Consider the following 24074-nt stretch of genomic DNA (forward strand, 5'->3'; position numbering starts at 1 on the left):
CCGCGGCGTGTGCCGATTGAGCGGGGGGATGCTGTACTGTTAGTCCTTCCTCTGGCAACATTTCAGAGGTCAGCTTTCTAATTGTTGTTGATCTCTCCCGCCCACTCCCACGGCTCATAAGGAGGCATGCAGTCTGGACGCGTGTGAAGGGCAAGCCCATCTGCGCTTGTCCGTGCCCGTCCATCACCTGTCGCCTGCCTCACTGCTCATTCCCTATTATACCTCAACTTTTTTATCTACATCCACCTGGCGATCTCCACACACATGGCTAACCTACAATATACAAGTCAGGAGCTCTATTCCTTTAACAGATTTCCTCCCTCTGAGCAAAATATACATTTTTCCCACACAATGGATGCCATAGGGATCCATGATGGTCTATCCTCGACTCTAACGAGCCACAATAGGTTAGATAATAACGATTCAACGTTTGACTCTAACAACATAACAGGGTTATATTGTAACGCTCGATCCCTCACTAAACATGCCTAAGAAATCTGGACTTTACTTGATTTTGAGAAACCAGATCTCTTCTTCATCACAGAAACCTGGCTCCATGAGTCCTCCACCGCTGACATTTCCTTAGCCTTCCCCCATGACTACCAGCTGAGTAGAGTGAACAGGAATGATAAGAGGGGTGGAGGTCTAGCCATTGCATTTAGAGCTAACACCAAACTTACTATAATTGATACTCTTAGTGCATGCTGGACAGAAATTTGTATCTTTAAAATTAACAGCCTATTTAAGAGATCCTGGATGGGAGCTATACTCTACCACCCCCAGGCAGTAAAGCCCACTTCTCTAGTCATCTCACGGAGATGATCGCCCCACATGTTCTGACTGCTGACAATTTTCTGCTACTGGGAGATTTTAATTATCATATTGATCTCTCCAATGACCCACACTCAATCGATCTCATTTCCAGCTTAAGCATCTTAGGGCTCAAACAAACAGTGAATGGTCCCACCCACACAGCCGGCCAGACCCTAGATATCTGATTTACAAATTCTTCCAATGTAAAGGTTGACCCATCTCTGCCTGTTCTCTGGTCTGACCACTACCTGTTGAAATTCCATATACCGATCATATCTACCTGCCAAAAAGACTCTGAAACGGAACCAAGATGGCGTAGGCCCCGGAATAAAATTAATCTGGAATCTTTTTCCTCACATGTTATCAGTCCCCCACTGTCTAATCCTAACCACCCTAATGATGCAGCCAATCTGCTAGAAGTTGCTATCTGTCAGGCCCTTGACAAAACTACCCCAAAGAAAATAGTTAAACGTTTTGAAAAATCCTCACCCTGGTTCACTCCTGATTTAAAAATAGAAAAATTAGGGGCCAGGAAGGCCATACGTACATGGAGACACTCAAAAATCCTCATTCATCGAAATGATTATACATTTTTACATTTTGTTATCTAGATCACATGCCACAGCAAAAAAAAATTACCCTGGGGAAAGAATTAATAAAGCCTCAAATTCCCATAAAGAATTGTTTAAGATTCTGAAAGAATTTACAAATCCTGCTTCTATTTAGCCCCCACAATTAGCTTCACAGGAGTGGGTTGACTCTCTATCTACCTTCTTTGTTGATAAAAATTTACAGTATCTATAGCCAGTTTCCCCACACTACCACTCAATCGCCAATTCAGAGACTAGATGACAATTGCTCTTTGATGGCTTCTACCCTGAATGAATTCTCTGAATTCACGCTGGAAGAAGTCACCCTGGCACATAAGAGGGTGAAATCAAGTTCTCCCACTGACCCGGTTTCCTTTCAGGTTCTATCAAAAATCAGTCTAGCTGTTATTCCCAGCTTAACTACACTTTTTAACCTCTTGTTACTACAATTAAAGTGGAAATTGTTCTTTTTGGTAATGCCCAGGTGCTATGGACAAATGATTGGTGGCCTTCTACCTTGGGTACTTGCCCCCTTCCAACGGTAAGAGCCTGCAACCTTGGCGTAATGATTGACAATCAACTTTCCATGTGTGACCATGTCAATCATGTAGAGCGCTCCTGCTACGGGCTAATGCATGCCCTCCGCAAAATCTTTAAATGGGTCCCACTACCTTTCCGTATGCCATTGATCCAGGGCTTAATTATCAGCCGTCTGGATTATGGGAACACCCTATTTGCGTCCATAAATGAAGAACTACAAACTAAGCTTCGGGTTCTGCAGAATACAGCTGCTAGACTGGTTTTAAACCTTCCCTCTCACTCCCCCTCAACACTCAGCTTGAAAGCTCCCCATTGGCTGGCAGTCAAGAAGCGGATTAATTTTAAAATCTGCTGTCTTGTCCATAAAACTCTCAATGGACATAGTCCTCATTACTTGCCTAACAAACTGAAAATGTATCAGCCAGCAAGAAATCTTCGTCCTGCTAATAAACATCTATTAACAATCCCGAAAGTTCGTACAGTCAAGAACGGCAGCAGATCATTTTCGAAACTAGCTCCTACTCTTTGGAACTCCCTGCCACTCCAGCTTCGCACTGAAATTGACCACAAGAGGTTCCTTAAGTCCGTCAAGACTTGGCTATTTTAATCTACCTTCTCTTTCCAGTCATCCTTCTCGTCTGTTTCTGAGTCTCGGCAAAAGCGCTGAGACCCCAGGGTGATATATGCGCTCAACAAGAACCAGTACATAGACATAGTGTCTCTATGTCAGGTACTGGTTCACCTGAATCAAGTGAAAGGCTACCACTAGACCACAATAGTAAAAACTGCTGATCATCTCAAGGGCTAGGACAACAGAATAAGCCTTATAATGATCTAAAGGTGCTGATTTACCATACCTCACCTTTGCTTTTGTAGAGTCTCTTCAAATAAAATAAATTGGTTGGGTGCAACTCACATTACCTAATTTCTGTCATAACTTCCCACTAGGGTTGTATGAATTTACCACCAATAGAACCACCAAATCTTGCAACTACATATTTTTACTTCCTGGTCTTTCTTTTTTTCCAATTTCTGGATATTCTTGTACTAGTTTTGGTGCTCTTAATGTCTGTCATTAACCAAATAAAATGTGGGTTTAAGAGCGCAGTAATACTAAACTGTAAATTTAAGAAAGCCTGAAAAAAAGCACACATACCCGCTTTCGGTGACGACTTATTTCCACCTTCATCGTCGCACTTTTGTTCAGTGCATTTAGCCGCCTGAAAAAAGTAAAGAAAGTACCCATCAAGTCATTAGATGATGAACACAAATTGCTTACAATACACATCTGCAATTTTATAGGCAGGTTTTTGACACTGTATATTTAAAAAGTTGTCAACATTTAAATGTGCCTATCATTTGACAGCATGATGGCAATGACATCCCCACGTTTATCTACAGATCCAATTTCATCACTGCTTTTAACTTGGCTTGGAGATCTCAATGTTGCCTGTTCTAGGCAAATACTATTTTATTATAAGCCCATGTAATAGTTTGGTATTTAAATACAACACTTCATACACCTACAAGAATTAATTAGAACATGCTGTTTTTCTTGCCTGGTGATCAAATTCAATATTCATGATATGAATGTTCTTTCTTTTAGCGTAGAGATATGAATTAATACAACATTCAAGAGAGCAGGCCGGTTTGAGTGAGAAGTCACACCAGTGTGATATTTAAATCAGACTTACTGAACCAAGAGAATGTAAAAATGACTTCTGAAATGTTACTATGTTTGCTGCTCAACCGAAAGCAATGAATCGCTGCAGTCTCGATTAAGTTTGTAAAAACATACATAAGCTTTGCTGGAAAAAAAAATCCGCACAGGTACTACAGATCCAACACACAAGTTTTTCTATGCATTGCCATCTGTCGCGATAGCACATGGAAGCAGCTGTACTGAACAAAAAAGTATCTGAACAGCTTGCTCAACAGACCAAACAAAAACAATGACCAAATACCATGTTTCAGATTCCGATCACATTCTTGAGTCTTTTTCAGGGCTGCGCCCAGCGTCGCTCTTCCAGCTAGCAGATGAGAGGTCTGTCTCCCATGTACATGAGATGCATGCACTGGTGGGACCACAGAAGATGGGTTAGTCATGGAGAAGGTTTGAGCCTCAACAGGAGTGAATCGTATGCCCATAGAAGGCATGACAAGAGTTTAAGATTATCCTGGAATCATGGAAAGTTTACAATGATTTATGCAGGTGTGGGCTTGTCTGCTCACGGAGGCTTATGAGATGGAAAATTCTTTTGTTTCAGTGACCAGACTTTCAGTGAAAATTCAGTACAGAGGGCTCAAGCTTAGCGTTATCAGTGAGTATTTTTCCTGTTTAGTGTTACCAGATTTTACCACAAATAACAATTGAAGGGCAACTTTGACTAGAAGACAGGACTGTTGTGATGAAGACATTTAGACTTGAATCCTTAAAGCAGATTTCTAATCTAATCTAATCTAATCTAATTAAGATTATGCCAAATTGTGTGATCTCTGAAAAACCTATCCCCTGTCCCTCAGTCACTTCATTTGCATACAGTGCGAGTGCGTTTTAACAAATTGACTTCCTGTATTAAGCGCAATGTTAAGAAAGATGGGCAGGAAGTTGGAAATGTGAAAATAAATCACAAAAAGTATGTTTCACAAATTAAATGGATTGGGGTGCTGCACAAAGGAAGTATCCTATGTCTGGGAAGTAATGTCTTCTAGGACAAGACCCCTCACTCACCCGAGCGTGACGCACTTCATCTTGGGGTTTCCTCCTCACACCAGAGCCACAAGGCTGCTGATGTGGGCTACGAATCTTTTGGGTGTAAAGAGGAGATGAAGTGTTTTCAGGGGAGGGGCCTGAGGTCCGGGTGGTGAAGGGCAGAGTGCAAAAAAGGGAGATAAAACTGTCTCCCGGAGGCCAAATATGTTTTATTCTGCGGACGTAGTCCAAGCACTATTTCTCTCATTTGAAAAGAGAAGCAACATGTCTTGGCTCTATTGCCTGTTCAATTAGTATACTAATATTTGGTGCCATTTTTTTTCTAGAGCAACGCCTTGAGTAAGGCGGAATGTCTCCTACCGATGACGTCAGAGTGCAAGCCTTAGGCTGCCAGACCTGGACAAGCCTGGTTTCCAAAGAGAGAATCTAAAAGGGGATGCAAGGATAAAGAACACTTAAACAGCAATCATGATTACATATGCTATCAAAACACAGGCGACTATCAATGAAACTGAGCATCAAATGCTTGAAATGAGTCTACAGCCCTGGGAAAGTGTCAGCCCAGCAGACTGTTCATGTTAACAACATCTGCTTCTGCTCATGGACAGAAAGACGGCTTCCAAACCCTCCCATCTCTCCGAAGTATCACAGACACGGCTGGAGCCAGCATGGAAAAGCAGATTAATCTTTCATGCAGAGGAAATGTCTGCAAGGGGGAAACATGCTTTACCCCACAGTCAGAACAACGACCCTTTACAAAGCAGTCACTACCCGACTGCGATGTTACTACACATTCCTTTAACCCGCAAGTCATTAAAACGTATTGCATTAGGGGCACGTTGTTGTGGCCTGGTGTTGGATTTTAAGTCCAACACCTTCCCTACTGTTGCGTGGACTGGAGTTGGAATAGTGATTTATACTCTTCCAAAGTCCAGCGCCCCCCTAAGGCAAGTCGTTGTAATGAATTGCGTGGTAAAGTAACCTATGGTAATGTCGCAGTCGGGGTAGTGATTGTTTTGTAAAGACATGCGGGGTAAATGCATTGGGGGTTCTGTCACACAACTTTAAGCAAGGAACGCATCTGGAACACTGCGAAGCCCAGTGTACGTGCTATCTGAAATGGCTGAGACCTTCCTGCCCTTTCTCAGAATCCAGCTGTATTCGTGCTCTAGTCTGTTACAATGTGGGGAAACAATTATGTGGACGTAGCATTTTCCGAGTCAATGTGAGTTTGCCACACTTACCACATAATCCATCATCTGTTGCATAATACCAGACTTTCATTAAAATGTTTCTAACTCAGACAGATCAAAAGTGGATACAACTGCTGCTCACGGGGTGCAGTTTTGCAGGAGGGACTTTACGAAAATTGACTAATCGCCTTGAGCTGGTGAGTACTGCAATTTGCTATTTAACGAGGTGACACTATTTCCCTGATAGTGTTAGCACCTCGACTTAATGGACTAGGAGAAGGGCTTTTGACATCATCAGGGACCAAAGCCTGTAAAAACTTGAATGCAATTCAAACAGGTAGTGTCCGAGTGAGACAGAAAATAGAGCCCGGCACCTAAATGAACAAATCCCCCATTACTGAAATAGATGACTGAAAAAGTGCCTCATGTTTGCAAATTGGGGTAGTTTTGTACTAGAAAAAAATACCTACAAGTGTTTTGCAAGGTATGAAGACTGTATGCATTGGAGCTTGATACAGGCACCATTTGTTTTAATATCAAATAAATAACTGTACAAAGCAGACTATGAAATAGGTGCATGCACTGCCAAAAAGCCGGCCCCACACACTTACCAGCCCATTGGGGACTGCCTGATTGACCTATAGGCCAGTCCGACTCTGCAAACAAGGTGAATAGAATGATTTCGTCTTTGTCATCTGTCTTTTATGTCAGCAGTGACATGTCATGTTCTCAGAGCTGCAGTTATTTCAAAAGGACCCTCAGACTTTATTAGAATGGCAAAAATGTTGCATCCAGGCGAGGCGCTTGCTTTATACATGTAATAAATGTACAGTTTACTGTTGCAAAGCTATTTGTTCATGGACAAGAGGTGATGCATGAATTTGCCTTTGCTAACCACATAATTTAGTCAACCCTGCCACATAATTTGAGTCACATAATAACTCCAGCAGTCCTAGCCATTATTCACCATTCAGTTTAGACATTTCTTACTATGCCGCCATATTTTTTTCATTATTTTAACCTTATATTTCCGTTGGCTGTGAACTTTACTCCTTTTAATGTTCTCCACCAGTGTACCCAGTTATCCAGGTATTACTGTATCTTTTCAATCCTCCTGTGTCACTTGGATGGCAGCTCACCTTGGCTTCCTTCCTTTTGAATTTGACGCGCATGCACTCTCCTTGATCCTTTTTTGACGCTGCTTTTCATTACTTGATGTTTTAACCCTGATTTAATTTGGCAGTGTCCTTCTGGTGGGTTTTAGAACAAGGGTGTTTTTAGCCTTTAATCACATAGAGACCTGGCAGGCAGGCCTTCCTAAAATTGAATGAATATTTCATGGGTTCATGGCAAATATTAATTCCACTTCATAGGATCTGATCGAAATGATCGAAATGGATTTTCCCTTGAGTCATATTCAGGTCTTATACTTGTTATCTGGTATTTAGATACATCTCTGATAAGCGCAGAAGGTAATTGGGGTTAGCAGCTCTTTTATTCTTGACTTGCCTGGCTGCTACCCCTTCCCTTCGCAAGGAAGCCCAGGCTTGAATTTAATTGGAAGTGTTTTCTCATATATAATTATATATTTATATGTTGCCTGTTCCCTCTATCACCATCAACACCTTTTTCTATTACGTGTTTGGCAATGGACATACGCACACATATGGGACAGGTTACATCAACGAAGAAACCATTTGTGTTCCGCTCCTTTACTGTCCTGATGATGGCCTGAATATAGTGCAGAAGGCTTCAGCAGTTGCACAAGGCGAGGCTAGAAGCAAAAATGGAGGATGCAGTTAGACTGAGGAAGTTGCCCCAATTAGTCTGGAGCCATGGGGCTGTCCAAACCAGCTCTGGAAAATACCAAGAAAGGGAAGAGTTTGCCACAAATAAATACTTCAAGACCTATGAGTAGCAAATCATGTCTAGAAACTTGGACTTCATCTACATAGAACATAGGTTGATAAGGCAACTGCTAAACCTAAGAAAACATGGGTATTTGTGAGTTAACTCGGTTAGGATATGTTGGAACGTAACCTTGGCTGGATTTCTGGGCAAAAAATGTTGGAAGATCACCACACTATTTCAATTCACATTCGCAAATATATGGTGTTCCGTATCTTTCCACATCCTTGAAAACACCCTTCTACATAGGCTCTAAAAATGTGTTATATGTTAATTTTCACTCGCCTCAGCTATATGCTTTATGTATAATGTATAGCAGAAACCAATTTTAGAATAGTGAAGGCATGCAATAAGCCCAGCAAGGACCTTAGCCGGTCGTTCGGCATTGGCGAAACCTCATTGGCCCTTAGCCCACATCAGAGGTTGGGTAGGAATTCCAAATTGTCCGAGAAGGCCAGTCCCAGACAGTGACAAAGCTTTAAAATGGGCTTCACTCATGAAAATCGTTATCTTGTTCCAGTATATTCTACTTCCGACCAAGCTTTTTATCTCCCTGTGAAAATACTTCACTGAGTAAAGTCATTCATAGGCTAATAAATATACCCTGCTGTAACGTGCTTGTCTAAGGAGCACAGAAAGTTGCAGCTATTGGTCGCTGACACGCCACTGCAAAGCTCAAATACTAGCAGCCTAACCGCAGTGGCGTTACTAATGCCCACTTCAGTCTATTGAACTTTTTAGAAGGTTTGATGCCAGGAAAATAATTTTTCTGCTTCGCATCCCTCTGCTAGTGAGTGCTTCAACTCACTAGTGTGCGTGAGCATGGTTTTATGTATGTTTAATATTCATAGCATGCATTACAGGCCTTTATGCATGTTAACATAGTCTAAATGTAAGCACTAGGCCAGGTATTAGCCCACAATTAACACGAGGTTCTTGAATTTATTTTTGAAGCAAACAGATTGTATGCACTAAATCATCGTGTCATTTTCTGATGCTAGTGTTGTATTAGCTAGAGAAGATTTTTTCCAGATCTTTTAGCTGAAGTGTGTTTGCAGGTTGACCTTGTGCAAATGTAATGCTGGCAAAATTCAAAAGACACAATAGCTGTAGCATCCGTGTGCTTCCAAATAAACAAATAGAAGTATTGTTTTCTGTCCTGTGTTGCACAATGCAGGAGTTGAGCGCATTAGCCCCTTTTGCTCCACAAATTCAAGCTCCTTATTGCAAAAAGGCTACAAAAGACCCTGGTATGTTTTGTGTGGCAACAGAGTGACTGGCTGCTGAGGAGAAAGTGTCTAATGGTGACCCAATTTTGGACTGCTTGGTTTAGAGGTATATGACTCTGCAAGTACCCTGAACTAATAAATGACGCAGCATGGCAGTTTGCCACAAGGCAGTTTTGCATATTAAACTGATAAATTAGGGATGTGTGATGAATAGTATTTAAGTATTTTTATTTTTCTCACGCATCTTACTACTATTCACTTAGCCATTATTTTGATGCATATTCTCACACATCTGGCTTCATTATAGCGCTTGTTTTGGGGGTTCAGGGTGGGGTTTCAAAAGGTTGTCTGATACTCCATGCGAATAACTCGGTAGGAGGAATAAAAAAACCCTACCAGTTTCCCTATTCCCCTCAACGGTCACAATTTGTTTTGGGGCTCTAGGCTCAGTCCAGAAACCTCAGGAGCTCTAACTCTCTACTACTCATCCCGCCAAAAACTCACAAGCACAAAACGACAATCAAATCTTTTGCCGCGAACGCTGCAAAAAATCTGGAACTCCATCCCTCCCCACATCAGAACAACTCCCTCGTTTCCTAAATTCAAGAGCCTACTCAAACCCTCTTCCTCCACCGATTTTGAGCGGACTGACAGCCCAGGTAGCTCCATATATTTTTTTGTGTACATAAACGGCTTAATTATCTAATACGCTCAGATGATCATCAGACTTGGCTTGAACCCTCCTCTCCTATGCCACTTCACCCATATTCTTGCTCCCTTCCCTCCCCTAACCCCCATGTTCCACCTTCCTCCTGTATCATCTGTTTTCACTTTACTCTATTTGCTGTGAAGCGCTCTGATACCCTTGGGTCTAGCAAGCGCTATTCAAAACTCCTAAAATAAAAATAAATAAAAATAAAATGTAGTGGATGTAACGTTCAAAATTATTGGCATGCACACATCAGTGGACGCCAGGCGTGGACAGAGAGAGATTTCAACTGCAATTCTGCACACATGAAGGGGAGTGATAGTAAATGATTGATAATTTTACAATAATTGTTATAAAGCAATCCAATGGGTAAATCGGTCGTGTTTCCATAACAACCATCTCATGGCATGATGTTGAGGAAGTTCACGTAGATACATCTAGAGAAATTCAATCCAGGGATTTTCGAGAACATCATGGGATGATGAGAAAGAACTTTGAAACAAGCTCATGCAAAAAATGCCAACTAGATTAATACAATGTTTTTGTGATAAGTAAATGTATTTTTGATTAAAGCATCTGAACTGAGTAATAAACTAATGGGACAGAGGTCAAGATGGGGCTAGCTAAATTTTGAATATGGGTGGGTCTGGGATGGCAGGGCAGATAGGAGCAGCACATATATGTGTCAGCTGGAGCACTGTTTTGTAAGGCTATATTCACAGGTGGCTGGCGGCCTTGCAGGGTTCCACTAGTTGAACAGCAGGAAATAACTATAGGCTAAAGAAATCTACATTGGGTCACGTGTGGGGATCAATATACAAGCTCCAGTTAATAAAGCAGGTTACGGTAGGACCGAAAGGATGGAAAAGGTTGGTTCACATCCACCACAGATGGTGGGAAGCAGGAAAGGAAGAGAGAAAGTAGCCTAGAAGAATAGGTTTTGGAAAACACAAACATATTTCAGCCTGAGAGTAGTTGTACTGGAATTCTATGCTCAGCATCAGTATGCGCCCTTTCTATTATAAAATGGCGCCTGTGAGTCATTTGGAGATGGAAAGAGTGGCTCCTGCTCAACAGGTGAGTTTATCTTTGTGTATGTTCCATTCTTTGCCAATCCCTCACATCTAATCCTGATTTAAAACTAAACACAAATACCACTGAGCTTTTAACTAACTAATACCGTTTAAGTTGTTTGTCATAGAATATCTATACACAACAATTACATTTTTTTATTAAAAGTGATTAAATGAGGCAAGGCATTGTACAAACAAAATAGGTTACCTGAAGAGCGACTCAAAAGCATCTCGGTCTAGAAATTCATGGTCATTCTTCACCGTCTCAATGTTAATCGGGAACTGTTGATCTGAATGCACAGAATCAAATAAACTCTTCAGCGTGAATACATTTATACAAAAAGAGGCAGTGTGTTTTCTATGAAGATTAAGTCTAGAGGAAATAGTTTCATCGAAGAGAGAGATCGCTGTCCTTAGCACACCTTCCCCTCAGTCGACCCACATTCCATTACCCAGCTTAGAATATATTTTAGGAAAGATAACCTTGAAAATCAAGCCACCTGCAAACTTTGTTTCCCTAAAAACATCAAAGGTTTAATTTTAGTCAAAAGAAGCACTGCCCGGAAGTGCTCTGTTTCAATCACAAGGTAGGTGTGCTGTCAGAGACCACTAGGGGTGGAAAGCCATTAGACGGACAAGATGCCACAGGACCGTGAAAGAAGAATGTTATGGTTGATAAAACAACTTGTGTTGCCATTGGAGATGTTCTTCAATATGCCCACATACTCTACCAGAGGTGTGAGGAATTGTTTGTGCAAGTTAGTCCGTGAGTTGTAACCAGAGTGTGTAGGGCTGAATCAGATGCTATTGGGTTGTGGACTGAAAACGCATATCATGCTTATGACTCCTAGAGAAGAGCTTATATCACCTCACTTTGTCCCTACCATTAACAGTAACATCATCCAATAGAAGAGTATCACCTTCTGACCAATCACAAGATTCCTATCATTGGAATGAAGGCTCGTGTGCCTCCGGCCCAGACACACACAAATATTACCCAGTGCAGGTGGAACTTAGTCTATGACAGTGATAGTTTTCTAATGTATATAGATATTTCATTATACATTAAAACTATCTGTCAGTTTCTGTAATAAAACGTTTTTTATTCATTAAGATTTTTCTTATTGGTATTTTACAATTTACATTTATTTAGAGTCAGGGTGTCCTAAATGCTTGACCTATTGTTATTTCAACCATCTGTTGAAAAACAGGGTGTGCTCAAAGGACATCTTTTGAACCAGAAGCTAATATTCTCTGTGTGCATAAACTCGTGCTTTTATAGAGGCACTGTAATATTAAACATGATATCACATGGAAAGCAGATTGATAATCTCCAGACAGCGTGTAAGGTGACTCCATACCTTCAAATAATTGTGCATATTGGGGAAATCCAGCTGCTCTCAGCCAGTCACAGGCTTCTTTGGCTTCAATTTCTATGAGAGAAAAAAATAGGGATAAATAAATAAATTGTTCTAACTGAAAACATTTCTAAGAAATCAGGAGAATATTTTTATCATTGGAGAATTTTTTGTAGTTCTACACATGTTCGTGAATATTTGATTTAGTAGCCCAAGTCACTGCAGCACTCCTAAATTTCTATGAGCATAGGGATGTATGTTAATGTATGGTAACCATGGCTGGATACATCGTATAAAATAAGACAGTTAATGCAGTTCAATTTGATGTGAACAAGCTGGCTAAATTGCATAAAATATTAAAAAAATCAAGCACTTAAATTTAATGTGAAAACTACTAGCTCCTTTGGGATAGCTCGTGGGGTCTGAAAAGGATGTGTGCTCGCCCCATTTCTTTTTTCGCTCTACACCAACAGTGTTGAAGCTACTCTGGTGTTATCTGCTAATGACGTTCCATTAATTAATTCCAGCCCAGTGCCAGTACTTCTCTATGCAGATGATGCAGTCTTGTTGACTCGGACCGGCAAAGCACTTCAGCATCTGATAGCGACGTCCTCAGGTTTCATGAACAACTTGGAATTAAGAGTTAATTAACCAAGCTAAATCCATGGTGCTAGTTGCAGGCGAGAGACCAAGGGAAATCCCAAGATGGAATATCGAAGGAAGAAAATTGCAAGTGGTGGACTCATTTTCCAACCTTGGAATTCTCTTTCATCGTAAAAACACCTGGCAAACTATGGTGGATAACAGGAGGCTTATGATGGAAAGAGGTATAGGGGCACAGTCCAGAATTTTAAAAAGGTTGGGAACAAAACCAGTGGGGGTAATTAAAAAGATCTACGGAGCAAAAGTTACATCTGTTGCAACCTTTGGGGATGCTATCTGGGGAATTGCCAGTACTCAAGCTTTGCAACAAACTGAGGATTTTTTGGGGAAGCGCTTGTTTGGCCTCCCCAAGTCTTGTTCCTCATATTTCTGTCACCTGGAAGTATAATTGTGAGAAGTTAGCCTGGCATATGCTGTCCACTAGTTCTAGTGGGCACCTTGCACCAGGCTAATCGACACTTATTGATGGTGGTTGTAAAGTCAACCTTATAGAAAGCTATCCTAGTGGTACCATGAACCAGCAGTCTTCAGGCTAAGACTTCAGTAGGCGAGTTAAGCAAGTTGTTTTACCATATATTATCCCTTGAATACTAAATGAAAGGACACCACACAAGGTGTATATAAAATATATATGTATTTAATCTAAACACAACCCCTCTGCACTCTTTATGAGGTCAGAGGTCAAAATACAATACAAGTCACACAGTTGATTTACAATAAGTTGCACAGTATATGTTATGCCCTGGGGGCCTCACAAACCATATACTAAGAAAGTGGTATAAGAGAGTTAGAAAGCAGGCCTGGGGCCTGTGGAATCACTGGGGCTACACTAAACAACCAAAGGTTAGGAAGTAGGAGGCCCACAGGAGGCACGTGCAGTGTCTAAACACAGACGCGGGTTACCATTGACTTTCTAGGGGAACGAAGAAGTTAAAAATATGCAATTTAAGGACACTTCCGGATGGACTAGGATGGAACCTTTTAAACTAGGACACTTCGAGAGTCAAGACCCATGGGAGCACTGGTGTACTCGTGTTGATGTCTATCAGTGTTACCTCACCCAGGGAAGCCGGGTGCATAGGTGTCTTTTCGTGTCGAGTTTTGTCATCGTTTTCTATGGAGAGCTGCAAAGAAGTGCTGCAGGCGACCAGAGGAAAAGTGTCCGGATGGATCCAAGGGTGGATCAGTGATGTGAAGAACTTGAAAGCAGAGGGGACAGAGTATGGGTCACTAGCCAGTGGCCAGGAAGGTGCCAGGAAGGACCCAGGCGATGTTGAGTGCTTGAAGGTGAAGAAGGTGAGTTTGTCTCTACAGCCACGAGGTCCAGGAGGCATCGACGATGGCCAGGCGCTGGATTCCAGCTGTCCCACAATGGATCTAGATGGCTGCGGTGTTGGTATCCGGATTGGACCCAACAAGCCTTGGCAACCGCAACCCACGCAGGATGTCAAGATTGGCTCTGTTGCAGACCAGCAAGGTCTGTGGTGCTTCTACTTTTCAGGGAAACTGGGGCAACCTGGAAAGCAAAGTAAATTCAAGATGGCGTCTTCAGGGGGCTCACTAGCCAATGGGCAAGGAACTGGGAAGACGCGTTTAGCTCAAATGCAAAGGCGGGGCCCACGGGACACTCTCGGAGTGTGGGGGCCTGGACTTCAGTGCAAATGGTGTTCGGGCTGGGGCTTCTCGAACCCCAATGCACAACTTACTGAGGCTTCAAGAAAGGAGTGCAGGTAGCAAAATGCAGGATGTCCAAGATGTTCGGTCCCACATCTCTCGTGTCCGCCACGGGTCTCAGCTTTGCTGTGGATGTGGATCGGGGTCAGAGAAGTCTGGAAGTCCAGTTCTTGAGTCGCAGAGTCTTCGGGTTCTGACGGGAGCCTTGAAACTGCAGCCCGGCGAAGTTGCTGTTGGTGCCTGTTTGCACAGGGTGGTCACTCCTTGACCACAAGGGAGATGTCTTCTGTCTTCCAGTCCAAATGGAATGTCGAAGGTCCAAGATATGTCTTTCAAAGATTCGTCCAGGATAATCTAAAGTCTCAGGGACTCAGCTCCTATACTTATACTAAGAAAGGGGGCTGGATTACCTGACTAGGTCCCTCCTATGGGTGGACCTGAGAAGCGGGTGGTTACATCCCTTTATCTTTGTCCAGTTTAGCGCCAGAGCTGGGGCTGGAGTGCCACAGCAACTGGTTTGAACCGGGCTATGCATGGAGCACCTTGTGTGCCCCAGGTAGTGTCTAGATGCATTCACTGAATGCAGCCCAACCTGCCCCAATACACAAAACCCTTCTCTTGGGAGGTGCCAGCACCTCCCTTGACAGGAAACCTATTGTCCAGGCCTCCTCTGCCGGAGTCTCGTCCAGCAACAGGAGGTCAGACTCGTGTCTGTGGCAGCAGCATCCATTTTGTGATGCTGAGGCTCTGTTTAACTTTAACCGGGTAAAGCAGTAACTTGCATGTCCTTTCCCTCTAGAAGGGTGGAATGCTACCCCCGCCGCCAGAATTGGCGGGGGTAGTATTCCAAAGTGTTTGACACCTTACAGGCCATGTTTTGATAAGGCCAAACCAAAGTTAGCATTAACTGCGATTATAATGCACTTAAGAGTAAATGGTATGGCTATATCATTGAACAGCTATAAGGAGATGGTTCTGAAAGCTGCAGAGGTGCTCAGCTCATGCTAGGGCACCCTCTCACATGAAATCAAGCACTCTGCCTCCAAATGTCGAGGCCTACCATAGGAGTGGCTTATAGGTGTATATGTGTCTATATGTAAAGGCAGTTATAGGTATACTATATCTAAGTAAGGGGTGATTACACCACCTTACCCAGGCTGTGTAAACCGACCTGTGGTGTCAGTTTGGAAGGCAAACCAGGGGTGGTACAATACTTGCTACAGCCCCTGGTAGGCCTAGGGTACACCTATGCCCTGGGTACCTATGGTACACTATACAGGGGCTCACAAGAGTGACCCAGTAACCAATCAGGGGCCTCATTTATGAAAAGTGACGCATCGCTGCGTGAAAACAGCGATGCATCACTTTTCATTGCGCACTCCTTGCGACGCCAATGATGCGTCATATTTAATGTATGACGCATCATGTCGCAAGGACTTACAGATACGTCAGTATTTCTGACGCATCTGTAAGCGCAAAAGTGACGCATTGCTGGAGTGTGTTACAAAAGTGACGCATCTCCAGCAATGCGTCCTTTCACATGGGGAAAGCCTCATGTGAAAGGGCTTGCGTCAGTCTTACGCCTGCTGTGAGGCAGGCGCAAGATTTTGACGCAACCGCATCCTAAAAGTGACGCAGTGAAATCTCATAGATTTCACTGCGTCACTATTACGAGGCTTTTTGCGGGGGAACGCCCCCTCTGCATACATTATACCTGACGCAGGTATAATGTGGCGCAGGGGTTTAAAAAGTGACGCATCTACCTAGATGCGTCACTTTTTAAATATGGCGCAACAAGGCGCATGTTTTACGCCGCAGATGCGTCACAAAAAGTGACGCATCCGCAGCGCAAAACTGACGCAAGGCCTCATAAATGAGGCCCCTGGTATGTACCTAAAGTACATGGTATCAATTTAGAGCGAGAACAGCTGGGCTGTGGGTCTGATTAGCAGGACCACAGCCACACTAAAGTCGAAAAACCAGAGAATCACAGCAAAATGTGGCGGTGACCATAGGAAGCAGACCCTACTCTCCTACAATAATAAGTTGCTAACCTTTGCTACTTGTGAACCTATGAAATCCCACTTTACCAAAGATACACACTTTATTAAATGTCACAATAAAAGGAGCATATTTTGACGCGTCAACATTTGCAACACAAATTTAAATCCTTGAATCCAATGGGCACATTTACTTTACTGAGTTGGGGTGCCAGGGCTTGCTTGGAAAGTGCACTTTTAGGTGGCATGGTAACACTACCACAAGTAAGGTTTGCACTTAATGAATTCCTGGATTATGGAGAACTAAGCCACAGATCTGCATTATGAAGGTGACCTAGCCAATGCATTACCTCGCGTTCTGTTCATGCTGACGGGCTTCAGAGAGCATATGGCTACTTGGTAAAGTTTTTCACCCTGTTCCAGATTTAGCACCAACAATCATTAGGTTCATAGTGTGTGCATTACACATTCTTAACATAAAGTGATATGGTTTGGCAGAACATAGCATAAAGTCAGTGTACGCACTTTGTAACAAGGAAGAAGTTGTATAAAGATGTTTTTGTTTTTTAAAGATTACAATTAATAATGATTATGGTAGATTAACTTCCAAAATAAAAACTTAATAAACAATACATCACACGGTTGTTATAAAACTATCTATGCTGGGATAAAGCCTCCACGGCATTTTGATCCGACAGACATACATCCTTATTGATGTCTCGACTGCAATTAGAGTGAACAGAGGCCATAGATACTCTGAATTGAGTGGATTGGACAGCCACTGCTTTGTGGTGGATTTCATGCATGAGCCAAACTTCAAATAGGTCTAGTAATTGTTACTAAGTCTTTACAGAGTGTGTTAATAAGGAATATTAGTCAATATCTAATATGTTCTTCCCCACGTTAGGTGAGCGGTAATTTGACGTGTTCCCTGCCTTCTACCTGAAAAATATTTAGTAAAGTACCTAGCCCTTAATCCACCAATAATATAATGAGCGAGAAAAGCTATTCAGGATGGGTCAGATAGTACGTAGATCCTTCAGGTTGCATGTTTCATTAACTCCATTCAGAACTTGAAATTATACTTCAAGGAACAGCATCTGGGAAATCTGACCAGCGAGGCTACTGGCGAGCATTGCTACTAAAACACCCTGCACAGGCAGTGTAAACAAGCTAGTGAGTCGACTGCAGCTAGGGCAGAATTCATGGGCCCACCTCTCAGCGCACACAGCTCAACTGGGCTACGAGACCTGTGTTGGCTGCCAGCTAATCCTAGTATTCAGGCCAATTGTACTCTGGCTCACAGGCGCAAAGCTACATGAAAACTCAGTGAAGTGAAACTCAAATCTGCATGACAACACACAGATAGCTAGGCTTCCAGAAAGTTGTTTGAATACTTCTAATCAAATGTATATTTTCCATTGCACCTCTGCACAAATAGCGGGACACTAGCATTTGACCGCTCCCCCTTCCATCAAGTAGCGAGGTTTCTCTGAACACTGAATACATATCCATGTGTCACCTTATCAGGCCATAGATCCAAGATGGCGATGTATGTGAGCACTTTGGTCCACCCACAAAGTGTGCAGAACCGCCTCTAGCTCTCACTTATAGCCACGAACCATCTTTACGCTTCGGCGTGCTTGCACCAGTGACATAGCTCAGTTGGTTTATGTCCCGGTTAGACAAGTCTGATGAAACCTTCACGAGGACTTATCCTGTTGTCATTTGGAAGTCGATGTAATAAGTACCATTCACTAGTTTTTCCAGTATTAGGAAAAACGTTAGTCTATGATCACCGTTTCCACTTTCAGATTAGCGTCCCTTTGGGCTCAAAGCTAAACTTCATACAGTATTTTAAATATAAGATCCAGAAATACATGTAAGGAATGCAGCTGCAGAAATAAAATGTGTCCTACCAGGTGTGAGTGATTGACCGGTCCTTGTTGCTCTGCGTTATAGTTTGGGAGTTTTTCTTCCCACAGAATAGAGCTGCGAGACCAGGAATGGAATTTGCACCAGCAGGGTCGAGTGAGCTTCTCACGTCTGACATGAGACACCTGGAGGTCTCGGCTGGCAGCGAGTGGAGCCAGGCAGCGCTCTTCTGACGCAAAGAGACATGGGCTTCCTGGAAGAGGTCTCTGCAGCCGGCCCCGCGCTCCGCTGCTCGCTCCCATACAAGGCCTGTGAACACGAGCGCGCGCCCTGGGACCCGGCCGTGGAGGCAGGAAGGCGAGGGACCTCGCAGAGGAGGAGGACAGGCAGACACGATCCAGATTTTTCCGATTAATAGCACAGGAATTACTCCAGCCCACGCCTCGTGTGACGGAGCAGGCCCATGTCTCAGGCTTTAGAGCGCTGCTTCCCCTGGCAGCCGCCTCTCGGCGCTGGCAGCTCGCGCGCACATGCAACAGCGGGCGGCAGATGTCCGGAATTAACTGCTCATTCGAAACCAATTAATAAAGCTCCCCGATCCACCGGGTGACGTTCCCACGGGAGCAGGGCCGCAGAACCGTCCAGAGCCGCAGAGCCGCCGCCAGATGCCTGAAAAATGTAAACATATCACATACTCTGGCCGGGCCGCGGGAACCAGAGGCGTCTCAACACACACCTCGAGAGCAACCCCTGCTGTCCCCGCCCCCACGCTGCGCTTAAACCCTGCACTGCACTCCACCCCACCCCTCCACTGCACTCATGCCCACCTCCCCGGCACCGCACTCCACCCTGCACTGAACTCCACCCTTGCACTCTACTCCATCCCTGCACTGCACTCAGAAGCTGTACTGCACTCCACCCCTCCACTCAATTGCACTCCATCCCTGCACTCAGGCATTGTACTGTACTCCACCCCTGCACTGCACTCAAACACTGTACTGCTCTCCACCCCCAACACTCAACTGCACTCCAACCCTGCACTGCACTCCTGTCCTCTACCCCTGCACTGCTCTCTACCCTTGTACTGCACTCCACACTTCCATTGCACTGCTCTCCTACCCTCCAAACCTACACCCTAACCCTGCACTGAACTTCGCCCCTGCACTCTATTCCACAACTTCACTGCACTGCTCTCCTGCCTTCCACCCCTGCACTCTACCACTGCACTCCACCCCTGCACTCAAACACTGTACTGCATTCGACCCCTGCACTCCACCCCTCCCCTGAACTCCACTCCACTCAGCACTGCACTCTGACACTGTACTGCACTCCACCCCTACACTGAACTCCTGCACTTCCCCCCTACACTGCACTCCACTCCTGCTCTGCAGTCCACCCCTGCTCTGCAATCTAAGCCTACACTCCACTTCACTTCCCTTCACCCCTGCACTGCACTCAAACCCAGTACTGCACTCCATCCCTGAACTTCACTTACCCCTGCACTGCACTCCTGCCCACCACCCCTGCTCTTCAGCCGACTCCTGCACTTCACTATACCCCTGCATTTCACTCTACCCCTGCACTGCACTGCATCTCTGCACTGCATTGCACCCCTGCACTGCACTCAAATACTGGACTGCAGCCCACTCCTGCACTGCACTCTACCTCTGTACTAATGCACTTCATCTGTGCATTGTGATCCCAAACCATGTTGTACTCCACTCCCATACTGTATGGCACCTCCTTGCTACAATCCACCCCCACACCTTACTCCACCCATCCTGGCCGCCACCCTCTTCTATGCTACTCCACCTCCTGTGCACCAGCTAGGCAGCACGCAATCTCACTATGCGCTAGCCATACCGCTCTCCACCCCATACCGCACTGCGTTGTTGTACTGTGATCTACCTCCACACTGCACATCATTCCCATACTGCATCTCACCTCATCCCCACAGACTATACAAAGACACCACCGACAAAGCAAACATGGTCCACTACAACCTTTGCATCCCAAAGCATCCTGCCCATCCAGGGAACTATGCAAAATGATCAACATAACCCAGAAGCCATAAATTACCCTCCCTGGCCTAATCCATTCCCAAGCCCTCTGTGCCCTGTTGGCAACTCGCCTCATTTCTTGAGCTGGAGTCCTGGCAGCTCCCTTAGGACCAACCCCCATCATGAAAGCCCATCAACTCTCGACTAGTCAAGAGACCAGTTCACCATCGACAATCTCAAGGGGCCAGTCAAAGTCATCTGTCCTGCTGGCTTCACGTCTCCACCCCACCTCAGCAGCACACCCAGCCAGAGGCATCACCAGCCCCTCCCTCGGTGACCTCACGTTCTCTCACATATAAGTCATCTCAGGAAACAATGACTTTACCCCTGCAGCTTGAGGCCGATCTAAATCTACGGCAAACTCATTAAAAGTCCAATTTTCACACAGCGCTCCACTTTCTTTGAAGGAAATTACATTCTCTCCAGGTAATGGGACAGCATTTTACTCCCTCTTTTTTCTATAATATTTTTATTGAGCTGATCCACACGATTGCCATCAAGAATCGGAGTTCATATGAATATGCAGTAGAGAAATGTACATATATAACAAACCATTCGAATTTTCGAAAAGGTATTTCATTTAATTTCTAATATATCTTACAAAGAGCAAGCAATAGATAATAGAGCAGCATACAATTATAATAAAAATCCTAACCAAGGTCCTTGTAACGTGTTTAAGATTTTGATAATATGCCTTTCTAAAAATGCCTGTTATACAAAAACATTGAATATAAAGGATAAGGTTATGTTATTGTGCAAATCGAACCTAATTGTCAAATACTACAAATTAGATACAGTGCCTTACAATTATCAAAGTGCTTCAATAATTCCAATTATTAAACGATAATACTAACTCTAATAATCTTCTTCCTAATTTATATAGCTCTATAACAGACAATTATACTTTTTGAAAATACATTTAATGTAATTACTAATTTAACTTTCAAAGGAAAAACGATAGATAATAGAGCATTCAATTATGATAGTACCCTGACCAACATTCTTATAAAGTGCTAAAGATTTTAATATGATACATTTCTAAAATTCCTTATAGTACAGAAAAGGATATAGCATATGATTATGTTGTTGCGCAAAACGGACCTTATTATCAAGTGCCACAAATTAGATAAAAAGCCTTACAGTTACCAAGGTGCCTCAATAATTGCAGTTCAAAAATGTTAATACTGTCTCTACTAATCTTTTTATTAATTTGTGTAAGCAGCATATTTCTGGACCGAGGGCCAGAACCAAAACATATGACTATGCCTTCAAGATTCTTAACCCTTTGAATGCGAGCGGAATTTCCCTGTGATGCGGCAAAATAATACGCGTGCGCAGATCGGACGGCTGCCGCCCGTCCGACGCACACGCCCACTGTGACGTCGGACGGCTAGGGGGCCGTCTGAAGCATCCAAATGGTTAATGAAACAGTACCAATTGGTCAAAAGGCTCTAATGACTATTGTGTTCTAGCACTTTACTTATCCATACTAACCTCCCTGAACAAATTACTAATTAAATCAAAGTGTTGGCAGGAGATGTTAAATCACTTCAGACCCCCTTCTCTCTTGGTGTATGCTTCCTCAAATTGTTATGTTCTAGTCATTTTACTAAGCCACTCTTAATAATCCGGACCCATAGATGTTCGCCACCTTTGCAAAATCAAAGAACTAGCGACTGTGAAAGCAATGGTCAAAAACTTCTGGCCCGATTTAGATACATTCTGGGGTTGCCCAATATGTAAAAAACCAAAGAGTACCAAAACTGGATCTAATTTGATAGCTTTGAAAGCTGAATTAAGGACTGCTACCAACTTGGACCAAAAGGATATATAATTAGGGCATGAATAAAAAATATGAAGCCAGCCTCCCTCGCCCTGCAGCTTACAATGGAAAGAACTGTTATCAGGAGCCAGGAACATTTTATTTAGTACCTCGGGTGTATAGCAGGCCAACCACCGCAAGATATAAGACATCTTTTTAAAATTTGCCACTCTCAGGGACTAAAAGCGATATTATCTCTCAATTCATCACTGTAATTTCACAATGTGTTGTTTGCTGAATTTAATCTAACAGATTCTTGATGGGACCTGGATGAGCCTTCTACCCACTCCAAGGCAAAGAACCCTGCTTTACCATCGGGAGGATGCCCTTGAATCCACAATTGACCAGAATGGATTCATCGCCCTCCTAATTCTGAGCCTCCCATCTGCCTTTGATGCATCGCCCCACATTCTCAGAATACAAGGAGCTACTGTGGATGGTATCCCATCATATGTATGGCAGAGAACTTTCACAATCTCTTGTCCTTTCTCAGTTTTTTATTTTGTCCTCAGAGCAGGTGCTCCTCAAGGATTCTCCATCGCACCCCTTCTTTTCAACAATTAGCTCAGCTAACATCATCAGTCCAACACCCCATATTATGCTCCATTACAATAATGTCCTCACCCCATATTCTGCTTTACCCATTATATGCGCTCAACCCGTACTACAGTCCACGCCTGTTCTATGCTCCACCCATCCCTCAACTGCACTCCATCCCATACTGCAGTCCACGCCTGTTCTATGCTCCACCCATCCGTCAACTGCACTCCATCCCGTCAAACAGTCCGCTCACATGCTATGCTCCACCTACCATCAACTGCACTCCATCCCGTTAAACAGTCTGCTCACATGCTATGCTCCACCTACCATCAACTGCACTCCATCCCGTTAAACAGTCTGCTCACATGCTATGCTCCACCTACCATCAACTGCACTCCATCCCGTACTACAGTCTGCTACCATATAATGCTCCACCCATCCCTCAATTGCACTCCATCCCATACTGCTGTCCACTCTTGTTCTATCCTCCACCCATCCCTCAACTGCACTCCATCTCATACACAGTCCACTCCCGTATTATGCTCCACCCAACCCTCAACTACACTCCATCTCGTACTGCAGTCCGATCACATGCTATGGCCACCCACCGTCAACTGCACTCCGTCCAGTAATGCAGTTCGCTCCCATACTATGCTCCACCCACCGTCAACTGCACTCCATCCCGTACTACAGTCCACTCTCATGCTGTGCTCGTTCCCAGTGCTGTGCTCTACCCATCCCGCAAATGCACTTAATCATGTACTACAAGTCACACCCACAATATGTGCCAAATACTACACTCCAGAGTGGACTACACCCCCAAGCTAAGTTGGACCCCCCCCCCCCCTATATGGCTCTCTAACCCAATACCACACTCAACCATACTACTGTGTCCAAGCCCCTTACTAGGTTCCATGGGCCAAATGTAGGAAATAGTTATTTTGCATTTCCTATGGAATCGCTGTTTAAGAAATAAAAAATGGTATGTACAATATTTCTGATTCCCTAATAGCGATTCTACGATTCCTACAAAGTAGTAATCACTATTAAGAAATCGCAAATAGGAAAAGCGATTTAATTCCCACCTATGGGCTAAATAGGAAATGGTTTGCATTTCCTAATAGGAAGGGTGCGTCTGGGCTGAAGGGCCCCCTGGAGGCAGCCCGAAATTCGTAGTGCACATGTAAGTGCACATACTCCCTAAGGACATATGTACGCTTTATTTCACATCACAAAATGCATTTTTAAATGCATATTTTAATCTTGCGCATGGCTACTATTTGCCTTTCTTAAATGCCCAATTCACATTTAGGA

General features: G+C 43.8%; 1 protein-coding gene across 2 annotated transcripts in view; it reads right to left on the bottom strand.

Moving 5' to 3' along the window:
- LOC147702835 (rho GTPase-activating protein 7-like) overlaps positions 1-24074 on the bottom strand; it is an 892173-nt gene that overhangs the window by 60829 nt on the left and 807270 nt on the right. For both annotated transcript variants that reach the window (XM_086931414.1, XM_086931415.1), the window contains exons 2-4: positions 12130-12201; positions 10977-11058; positions 3100-3163 (exon numbers count right to left, since the gene is read on the bottom strand). In XM_086931414.1, the coding sequence (XP_086787540.1) occupies positions 3100-3163; positions 10977-11058; positions 12130-12201 (218 nt within the window). The remainder of the gene's footprint in view (positions 1-3099; positions 3164-10976; positions 11059-12129; positions 12202-24074) is intronic.

The sequence above is a fragment of the Lissotriton vulgaris genome, chromosome 7, assembly GCF_964263255.1.
Source record: "Lissotriton vulgaris chromosome 7, aLisVul1.2, whole genome shotgun sequence".
NCBI classification, from domain to species: domain Eukaryota; kingdom Metazoa; phylum Chordata; class Amphibia; order Caudata; family Salamandridae; genus Lissotriton; species Lissotriton vulgaris.